Consider the following 10,668-nt stretch of genomic DNA (forward strand, 5'->3'; position numbering starts at 1 on the left):
GACTTCTAGTACTGTCACTTCAGTTTTAGTCAGAGAAATCCCAGCCAGAGAGAGACGTATAAAGCGTTTAGTCAGTGAAAACCCAGCCAGAGACAGACCTATAAAGCATTTAGTCAGTGAAAACCCCAGCCAGAGACAGACGTATAAAGCCTTTAGTCAGTGAAAACCCAGCCAGAGACAGACCTATAAAGCATTTAGTCAGTGAAAACCCCAGCCAGAGACAGACGTATAAAGCCTTTAGTCAGTGAAAACCCCAGCCAGAGACAGACGTATAAAGAATTTAGTCAGTGAAAACACAGCCAGAGACCTATAAAGCATTTAGTCAGTGAAAACCCCAGCCAGAGACAGACGTATAAAGCATTTAGTCAGTGAAATCCCAGCCAGAGACAGACCAATAAAGCATTTAGTCAGTCCCAGCCAGAGACAGACAGTTTAACACTTTTTGAATATAATTTCTCTTACACACCTGTGATCATACATGTTTGTCCATGTGAACAGAGACATAAGCATTATGATTCACACCGAACTATTCAACATTTTCTTACCCTTCACACTGGATGCTTCCTGGGTTGACATGCAGAGTTGGATGCAAACTGACTGGGTTTTGGTGAAAGGAGAAAATACCTCCTAAGTTGATGTCTCCCTCCTTTGAGAACTGTGACAGTTCTTTTGTTCCATAAGGTCTGCACACAGGCTGCCCAGCCTTAGCTGTCACTATCAGCAGAGTGATCACAAGGAGGTAGGCTAGCTTCAGCATAGCTTTTCACCGAGTGTCTCACCTCTCACCATCCTGACAATGCTCCATCTGGGCTCCTTTATATGTTACCATTAATGATGGGTATGATGCTATAGGAGCTTAGAACTGTTTCAATGTCTTAGCTTCAACCAATGATAACACTCACTGAGTGATTGACAAAACAGTTGGCCTATTAGGTGTTAAGTAAGAATAGTGCAGTCCCGTGTGTCTTTCCCAGAACCAATGGCTCAGTCACTTCTGAATATAGATTCTAAAAGATGAGTTCTCTGAAGAAACCTTTTTTTTTTTTTACATGGCGAGTTTTTGGGGAAAACAGAATGTTTCCGGTGAAACTGTAATTCAGGCAGAAATACAACAAAGTTGTTTTTGGATTATTAGCAAATGGTTTAGTATTATTGTTTTTCTTGTTATAATTTGTCCCTAGAAAATAACTTATTTCAATCAGTCAACATGTACTGCAGGTTATTTATAATAAGTGGTACCAGGAGAAAATCTGACCTATCTACAATCAAAATCGATGGCCTTCCCTTCAGGAAATATATATTTTAACTAAACTCTCCATGAAAGATAAAAAAACAAAAAGATGTGACCCTCCCCTATACCCAAAATAATAATTAAAACATAAAGTGGATAGCAGAAAACATGCCTACCATTTATCCTCACTTCTAGAACAATCCAGGGCCCTGTTTCACGATAGAGATGAAACATAGGTGTACGAGTTTTTTAACGATGCATCTTTCCTACAAGAGCCGAAGATTTAACGTGTTTCCCAAAACATTAGGCAGAGAGAACGGTCGCTAAGTGCATCGTTGGAGAGTGTGTTGATATTGACAGGATCGAAAGAAAGACAGCGCTGCTCTCGGCTCAGCTTGATCCACTCAAACATTTCCTTAACTTTAGAAATATTTCAGAATACTGACTATTTTGAGTGGGGGGGGGGGGGGGGGCAACCAGTGTACCTCTATAATGCCCACAACCTCCCCAACCCCTCTCAATACTAAAGTGTGTATAAAGTTTAAGTAATATGATATAATACTTTGGAGCAAATATACAGAGAAGTAAACCAAAACTGGAGGCCAGAATAGCAAATATCTCCACAGCTACAGTGAACTTCCCAGGAGAGCTGACATAAGCTGGGATAAAGGTGATCCAGATTGCACAGAATATGAGCATGCTGAAGGTGATGAATTTGGCCTCATTGAAGTTATCAGGCAGCTTTCGAGCCAGAAAAGCCAGCACAAAGCACAAGAGAGCCAGGAGTCCTATATAGCCCAACACAGCCCAGAAACCAATAGCTGAACCCACATCACACTCTAGAATGATCTTGTCCATGTAGGTATTCATGTTCTTGTAGGGGAAAGGGGGGGAGACTGTTAACCAAAGAACACAGATCAGGACCTGTATGAGAGTGAAAGCCAGAACACTGAGTCTCTGCTGTGGAGGACCAAACCATTTCATGACATTACTGGCTGGAAGCGTAGCCCTGAAGGCCATCAACACCACTAATGTTTTCCCCAGAACACAAGAGATGCAGAGGACGAAGGTGATCCCAAATGCTCTGTGGCGCAGCATACAGGACCACTCAGAGGGCCGGCCAATGAAAGTAAGAGAACACAGAAAACACAGTCAAGGAGAAGAGAAGCAGGAAGCTCAGCTCAGAGTTGTTGGCCCTCTCAATGGAAGTATTTTGGAAGTGAATGAAGAGCAATGGCACCACTTTGGTTAAACACGCTCCGACCAATGAAATTGCAGCCAGGAGGATTCCCATGGTTTCGTCAAATGAGAGAAATGCCACCCCCTTTGGGACACAGCGTCTCTTGTCTCCATTTGACCAGTATTCCAGGGAACGTATAAGGAATGTACAAGGAAAACGCTATAATCAAGTTGTGTATTATAATAGGCAGCTGTCACTTCCCAGAGCCGTTTGCTTTTCTTGTTAGATCCTAATGTTAGCTAGCTAACTAACATTGAACTTGGTTGATTAGCGCCCAGCACTGTGGCATTGTTGGCACTTTGTTCATTGTTGTTTAACTAGCTAACGTTAGCTGGCTGTCTCGCTAGCTAATGTTACGTGACGTGTGCACAACACCCGTTGAATATGGCCGGTGTCAGTAAACATCTAGAAAAAAGTGCAATTACATTTTTTACAGCTTGGCTGGTTAGGCTCTTTTCATGTTATCCAGAGGTAAACAAATCATTGGCCAGAGCATCAGGTGTGCGCTCCGAGAGCGCTCCGAGATGTTTGGGGCTAAAGCTTAAGAGGGTGTGAACGATGCTGAATGGGTGTAGACAATGAAGAGCTCTCCAGTAGGTACCAAAACATTCTAAGGCAATTTTCTCAAAAGTGAGTATACAAGTTGATCAACTTCAAAGCAGAATTACTTTCACATTGTTCCTCAAATGCAGTGCATGATATACCATTTTGTAGCTCTGAGTCTCTACTTTCATCCAATGTAAAAAACACAATTTCAAATTTTGCCACATAAGACCGAATCCAGGTGGTGAGTCACATATTCTAAAAGTTAACACATATTCTACAGTTGATGTATCTTTTTGGTCAGTGGATTTGGTTTGTATCAGTCAGAGCCCAGCTCTATCCACTAAGAAACATAAAGGGCCGCTAGGGGTCCCCCGGACCAAAAATAAATACATTTAGCTTAAGGCTAAGGGGCCGGCTGTGGTATCAGTTTTCTCACCTGTAAGGTTGCTGATCTCCCCAGCAGCACAGGGGGGATACAGGACAAACAGCAGACTGGTATTGTTTTTGATCACTGTCTGGAGGAACCCTGGGAAGCAGCTGTCACTACACACAGACCAAGGCCTCTGAAACACAATACCTGCTCACTCCCTCTAACCTTTCTGTCTCTCTTTACTCTTTCACACATATTATTAATCCCCCTTGGTCACACAATCATTCAATTCATTCCTGCCTACACATTGTATGTGTCATCTCCGACAAATATAAATATCTTTAATCTAATTATCTATGTTTTATGAAAGTACCTGTAACTGCTACCATGTGTTTTCTGTGTAATTGTGTACCTTTAAGGGATTGCCAGCCCATTCTATCTTTATCCCATTCATGGCAAACTGTTGTCCATTAGAAAGAGAGGCATCGTAATTCCTCGCTGTGACAAACACAGTCTCTGCTGCCTGGTCTCTCTGCCAATTCACCACCTCATACGTGCCGGGGGCTCTCCGTTCTAATTATTTTTTAAAACACTCTCCCCAGACTTCATGGTGAAGTTTACGTCTCATAGGTATGTCAACACCTGCATGCGTTAAAATAATCACCATGTACTTATGTACACTGTCAATGGTAGGAGAACACTTTTTGGTTCTGAATAAAACCATGTTGGTTCCATGTAGAACCCTCTGTGGAAAGGGTTTTACACGGAATCCAAAAAGATTCTACCTGGAACCAAAAAGCGTTCTTCAAAGTGTTCTCCTAAGGGGACAGCCGAAGAACCTTTTAGGTTCTAGATAGCACCTTTTTTAAGAGTGTATAATTAATGTAGTTTAGAAGTAGAATGGTGTGATTGTAAATATTTGTCATTTTCATAAAACCAGTCAGTCAGTTATCAAATAAGTTGAACAAAATGAACTATCTGTGGGCCATAAAGGTAGCCGCTCACCTGTCCTGGCTCGATGCTGTCTCATCTGTCCTGGCTCGATGCTGTCTCACCTGTGCTCACTCAATGCTGTCTCACCTGTCCTGGCTCAATGCTGTCTCTGTGTCCACAGTTCCTATTCACACCTTGGCCTTTACTGTGCCTGCAGGTCAACAGGTCGTGTATGGAGTGGGTTTCAGCATACACTGCTTTATACACATTACTAGAGAAGCTTAGCTCGGACATGTCAGTAAAGGGGTTACTGATTAAAAATAAAATTATATGGTGAAACTATTCCTTTTTAAATAGTTTGTGGAACATCTGTTAGTCAAATCACAGTGTAAAAGCAGCTGAGGCGGGTCTACTCTTGGCCATTTCTTTGTTTTGTGGTGGAAAACTGAGTGGGTCGAACATAACACGGCAACCCTGTTACCCATAGATAGACAGGCTAGAAATGCTTAAAAACTTCTTAAGCATCCGCCCCTTTTTTTCAATTTTCGCCTGAAATGACAAACTCAAATCTAACTGCCTGTAGCTCAGGACCTAAAGCAAGATATGCATATTCTTGTTACCATTTGAAAGGAAACACTTTGAAGTTTGTGTAAATGTGAAAGGAATGTAGGAGAATATAACACATTAGATCTAGTAAAAGATAATACAAAGAAAAAACCAACCGTTCTTTAGTATTTTTTTGTACCATTTATCTTTGAAATGCAAGAGAATGGCCATAATGTATTATTCCAGCCCAGGTGCAATATACATTTTGGCCACTCGAGGGCGGCAGTGTACGTGCAAAGTTTTAGACTGATCAAATTAACTATTGCATTTCTGTTAAAAATGTTGTATCAAGACTGCACAAATATGACTAAGTTGGTTATTAATAACTTTCTATGTTCACAATTGTGCACTATCCTCAAACAACAGCATGAAATTATTTCATAGTAATAGCTACTGTAAATTGGACAGTGCAGTTAGATGAACAAGAATTTAAGCTTTCTGCCAATATCAGATATGTCTGGGAAATATTCTTGTTACTTACAATCTCATACTAATCTCATTAGCCAACGTTAGCTCAACCGTCCCGTGGAAGGGACACTGATCATGAAGACGTTTTTTAAACAGATTTTTACCAAAACTGAGGCAGGGTGTTGGCTTTAGTATTGTTTCAATTAAGGACTGTAACTTTCAAAGGCACTGACAAAATATATATATTTAGCCTCTTGAGATGGGAAAACATGTTTTTTATTCAGTTGAACATGTCCTCTTCATGACAGAATATTAAAATCAGGTGAAATCAACCTTCTTTTTTTCCCACCAAGTTACACTAGCCAAAAGGGACTCATTTTGTGGAAAGACACAGTAGCGTATTTGCCAGAATAAGGACATGCCATTTGCTTGTGTCTTTCACTGGCAGTGGGGTGCATGTACTGTATGTTGACAGAATAGCATTGAAGCTTAACACATTTCTAATGACATGTTTTACGTATTCCAGCAGAGCAGCATATGGAAAGATTTTTAGGAAAAGCATCATTACATGTTTTTATTGTAAGTTTCCATTTCATTTCATTTTCCCCATCATGTGTTTCTTGGTATTTAGCTCAGGTTTAAACAGGATTATACAACATTTAGGAGCAAATATACAGAAGAGCATTCCATAACTAGAGGCCAGAATAGCAAAAATCTCCACAGCTACAGTGAACTTCCCAGGAGAGCTGACATAAGCTGGGATAAAGGTGATCCAGACTGCACAGAATATGAGCATGCTGAAGGTGATGAATTTGGCCTCATTGAAGTTATCAGGCAGCTTCCTAGCCAGAAAAGCCAGCACAAAGCACAAGAGAGACAGCAGTCCTATATACCCCAACACAACCCAGAAACCAATAGCTGAACCCACATCACACTCTAGAATGATCTTGTCCTTATATGTCTTCATATTGTTGTATGGGAAAGGAGGGGAGACTGTTAACCAAAGAACACAGATCAGGACCTGTATGAGAGTGAAAGCCAGAACACTGAGCCTCTGCTGTGGAGGACCAAACCATTTCATGACATTACTGGCTGGAAGTGTAGCCCTGAAGGCCATCAACACCACTATTGTTTTCCCCAGAACACAAGAGATGCAGAGGACGAAGGTGATCCCAAACGCTGTGTGACGCAGCATACAGGACCATTCAGAGGGCCGGCCAATGAAAGTAAGAGAACACAGAAAACACAGAGCCAAGGAGAAGAGCAGCAGGAAGCTCAGCTCAGAGTTGTTGGCCTTGACGATGGGAGTGTCTTTCTTTATCAAGTAGAGAATAGCCACAAGCACAGTTAGAAACACTCCAAACAAGGAGAAAAGCATAAGTATAATCCCCATGACCTCAGTAAAGGTCAGGAACTCAATAGCCTTAAATATACATTTGTCTCTGCCGAGATTGGACCAGTACTCATCAGAGCAGTGTATGCAGCCATTAGAATCTGAAAGGAAATCATGATTAGTATGATTAGTAGTAAAGTAGAACACATGATGTCATAATCTAGACATTACATTGACCAAGGACTGAACTCTGAAAAACTGGATTAGGACACACATCGCGCAATTTGTGTAAGTTCTGTGTAGAATGAGTGTTGGGTTTGTAGTACCTGTAGCGTTGCTGATCTCTCCCTCTGAACATGGGACACAGTCATAACAGCATTCAGGCTTTCCTTTCTGTACAGCCTTACGAGTGCCTGGGGGACAGCTCTCACTGCACACTGACACAGGCATCTTCAGGGGACAGAGAGCATACACGGTTTACTGTAAATTTTACATGTTTTACTCCAGCAGGGTTTGTTACATAAATGTTTTCAATTGTAATAATGAGCCACACAATAAGGAAGGAAAATATGTTTTATTGTCACATAGACCGGATAGGTGGAGTGAAATGTGTTGTTTAACAGGGTCAGTCATAGTATTACAGAGCCCCTGGAGCAAATTAGGGTTAAATACCTTGCTCAAGGGCACATCGACAGATATTTAACCTTGTACGCTTGGGGTTTTGAACCAGCAACTTTTCAGTTACTGGCCCAACGCTCTAACCGCTAAGCTTCTTTTATTCAGAAACGTTATGTTTGTAAACAGTTAGTTTACATCTGTTGGCACATATTTACTGTACCTGTTGGAGCCCACCAGGCCACATGATGTCCTCTGTCCTGAGGACAAACTGTTGTCCCGGGGGTAGGGAGGCATCATAGTAACCCACTGGTTTAAACTGGACCCCTCCGTCTGGCCCACGCTGCCAGTTCACCACCTCGTACGTGGCTGCTGCAGCACCTGTACTGTCAAACCACACCTGGTCCCCTGTCTTTATGGTGAAATTCACCTGCTTCAGAGACTCCACTACCTGTGAAAAAAAGGAACAACTATACGTTTTTTTTATTTTGATATATAGACAGGCAGTGAGGAATAGAGAATGGATGTTTTTAGTTGCTGTTACCTGCCAAGGTTCAGTTCTCACATTTTGATCACATCCGCGTCCCTCTTTGCACTTCAGTAAGCTGTGCAGAGAGTGGGCCACTGCATATATGGCTTTATAGATATTACTAGAGTATCTGAGCTCTTCCACATCTGCATTATATTCTCTCAGCTCTATCAGATCCTGACTCTCACTACAAGGCCTACTCACTGTTGCATTCTCCTGGAGGCTTGTCTCTGTGCATTGAAATGCCGTGTCCCAGAACTGTTTTATCACAAAGTCGGAGAAGCCGCTGATGTTGGCCTTCTGGACAGCAAACCCCAGTGAACCCCCCAGCACACTGTAGCTAGTAGGGGTGACTAGGCTGTCTGCAGTGATCCAAGCCTCCACACCAATAAACTGTAGGCCGGTGATGTTCTGCAGACTGAGCTCCTCCAGCAGGTTGTTCATCTCCACGTGGGCCAGAAAGCCTACGATCACCCTGGCCGTCCCACCTCGGATCACATTAACGACCTTTAACAGCTTCTCTGGCTCCGTCCGGCTGAACTTCTCTGAGTATTCCACACAGACACCCTCCTCCTTGGCTGAAGCCAGGAAGATAGCCATGCCGTTGTTGCCATAGTCACTGTCACTGTTGACCGCTCCTACCCAGCTCCAGCCGAAGTACTTGACCAGCTGGGCCAGGGCTCTGCTCTGATAGAGGTCACTGGCGATGGTTCGGAAGAAAGAAGGGTACTCCTTCCTGCTGCTAAGGCACTCACATGTGGCAGAGTGGCTGATCTGAAGAAGAGAGAGAGGACGAGAGAAACAGGGAGAGAGAGAGAGAGAAAGGGAGAGAGACAGGGAGTGGGAGAGAAAGAGAAAGGAAGAGACAGAGGGAGAGAGAAAGTGACGGAACTGAGTACACTAAAACAAGATTGACTTAAATTCTCGTATAATTGCTTGTCCTATAGGGCCTCTTACCACAGGTATTTGGAAAGGACCGGTGGTGCGTGACATCACTATAGTGGAGGAGGACTCTGACTCTCCGATGATGGCGTGAACTGCTGTTTGGCCAATGCAGGTCTTTCCCACCGTCCTCTCCTGGCCGTTCATCAGGGCCATGGCCGCACGCATAGAGTACAGAGTCGAGCCACAGTTGTCATAAATACGATATCCAATAGAGACATTTGGAAGCAGAGTGTTGCTGTTGTTGATCTCCTCGATGGCGAAGATCATGGTCTGAGCAAATCGGAACTCTCTGAGGTTTACACTAGTGGAAGGGTTAAGAAAAATATCAGTTAAAGTTGTACAAATCATGAGCATACAACCACAAAAGTTGTGTTTAATTTGATTAAAAAAATAATAATAATAATAAAATAGCCAAATATTCAATAAACTGTAACCGAGTAGGAGCTTACCTGGAGCAGGTGAGAAGTGGTGACTGTGAAGGAGCTTACCTGGAGCAGGTGAGAGGGGGTGGTGTTTCTGTGAAGGAGAGCAGGGGCTGTGTGATTTTGCTGTGGATGGAGAAGGCTCCTCCAATAGTCACGTCTCCTTCCTTGGACAGCAGAGGGAACTCTGGGCTCCCCAGCATCCGACAGACAGTCTCCGTACCCTCTGCCCCAAAGACTCCTAACAACCCCACCACTACCACCCACAGCAGCTGCATCACACTCTCATACACACTCTGAAGGGGTTTCAATCCCTGACCTGAGACCTGAGCAGACTCCTACACTGAGTTTTATACTGACAAAGATAGCTGCAGGGCATGGTGGACTAGAGTTATCCAATCGGAGACAGGCATAATGGGACGGTCTCTATGGACCACTGTGGATATTATTTCCTCTATTGTAATAACGTATCATCACTGCGCTGCTTTAAAGACAGGATAGCAACATGACATTTCACTGCGCTGCTTTAAAGACAGGATAGCAACATGACATTTCACTGTGCTGCTTTAAAGACAGGATAGCAACATGACATTTCACTGTGCTGCTTTAAAGACAGGATAACAGGATGACATTTCACTGTGCTGCTTTAAAGACAGGACAGCAGGATGACATTTCACTGCGCTGCTTTAAAGACAGGATAGCAACATGACATTTCACTGTGCTGCTTTAAAGACAGGATAACAGGATGACATTTCACTGCGCTGCTTTAAAGACAGGACAGCAGGATGACATTTCACTGCGCTGCTTTAAAGACAGGACAGCAGGATGACATTTCACTGCGCTGCTTTAAAGACAGGATAGCAACATGACATTTCACTGTGCTGCTTTAAAGACAGGATAACAGGATGACACTTTAGTGCATCAGGGACATCATCAGTGATCATCAACTTTCTAGGTTTGGGGGGTTGAAATGTATTATATTCAAATACACTATCCTGTAGGTCCATAGCATCATGAAAGGGAATGTCCTGTCTCCCAGTGGTAGAGCTCCAGGACTTCAGCTGAGTTGTAGAGCTCCAGGGATTCAGCTGAGTTGTAGAGCTCCAGGGATTCAGCTGAGTTGTAGAGCTCCAGGGATTCAGCTGAGTTGTAGAGCTCCAGGGATTCAGCTGAGTTGTAGAGCTCCAGGGATTCAGCTGAAATGTAGAGCTCCAGGACTTCAGCTGTGTGGTAAAGCTCCAGGACTTCAGCTGTGTAGTAGAGCTCTATACATAATTGAGAACCCTCTGGTATCAGAGCATTCCATGATGACATGACTCTATACATAACTGAGTCACCTCTGGTAACAGCTCATTCCATGATGACATGACTGTATACATAACTGAGTCACCTCTGGTAGCAGAGCATTCCATGATGACATGACTCTATACATAACTGAGTCACCTCTGGTAACAGCTCATTCCATGATGACATGACTCTATACATAACTG

At 43.1% G+C, this 10,668-nt stretch overlaps 1 protein-coding gene and 1 pseudogene across 1 annotated transcript; both read right to left on the reverse strand.

Annotated features, from left to right (window-relative positions):
• Positions 1-458: 458 nt before the first annotated feature.
• LOC115206863 (extracellular calcium-sensing receptor-like) lies at positions 459-4,614 on the reverse strand (annotated as a pseudogene).
• Positions 4,615-5,921: 1,307 nt separating this feature from the next.
• LOC115206648 (extracellular calcium-sensing receptor-like) lies at positions 5,922-9,390 on the reverse strand. The gene is made up of 6 exons (XM_029773820.1): positions 9,245-9,390; positions 8,769-9,057; positions 7,827-8,585; positions 7,506-7,733; positions 6,994-7,117; positions 5,922-6,828 (listed from the first exon to the last, which is right to left on the reverse strand). The coding sequence occupies exons 1-6, from the start codon at positions 9,379-9,381 to the stop codon at positions 5,927-5,929; spliced, it is 2,439 nt and encodes an 812-aa protein (XP_029629680.1). The 5' UTR covers positions 9,382-9,390; the 3' UTR covers positions 5,922-5,926.
• Between the last annotated feature and the right edge of the window lie 1,278 nt (positions 9,391-10,668).

This window comes from Salmo trutta, chromosome 13, assembly GCF_901001165.1.
Source record: "Salmo trutta chromosome 13, fSalTru1.1, whole genome shotgun sequence".
Lineage (NCBI taxonomy): Eukaryota > Metazoa > Chordata > Actinopteri > Salmoniformes > Salmonidae > Salmo > Salmo trutta.

What these genes read in the sequence shown, in the direction of transcription:
- LOC115206648 (XM_029773820.1), bottom strand. Translation starts at nt 9,381, where the DNA reads ATGCTGGGGAGCCCAGAGTTCCCTCTGCTGTCCAAGGAAGGAGACGTG. An exon ending in TGAGAACTGAACCTTGGCAG is followed by an intron (nt 7,734 to 7,826) that starts GTAACAGCAACT and finishes TTTTTTTCACAG; the next exon opens with GTAGTGGAGTCTCTGAAGCA. An exon ending in AGAGATCAGCAACGCTACAG is followed by an intron (nt 6,829 to 6,993) that starts GTACTACAAACC and finishes ATTTCCTTTCAG; the next exon opens with ATTCTAATGGCTGCATACAC.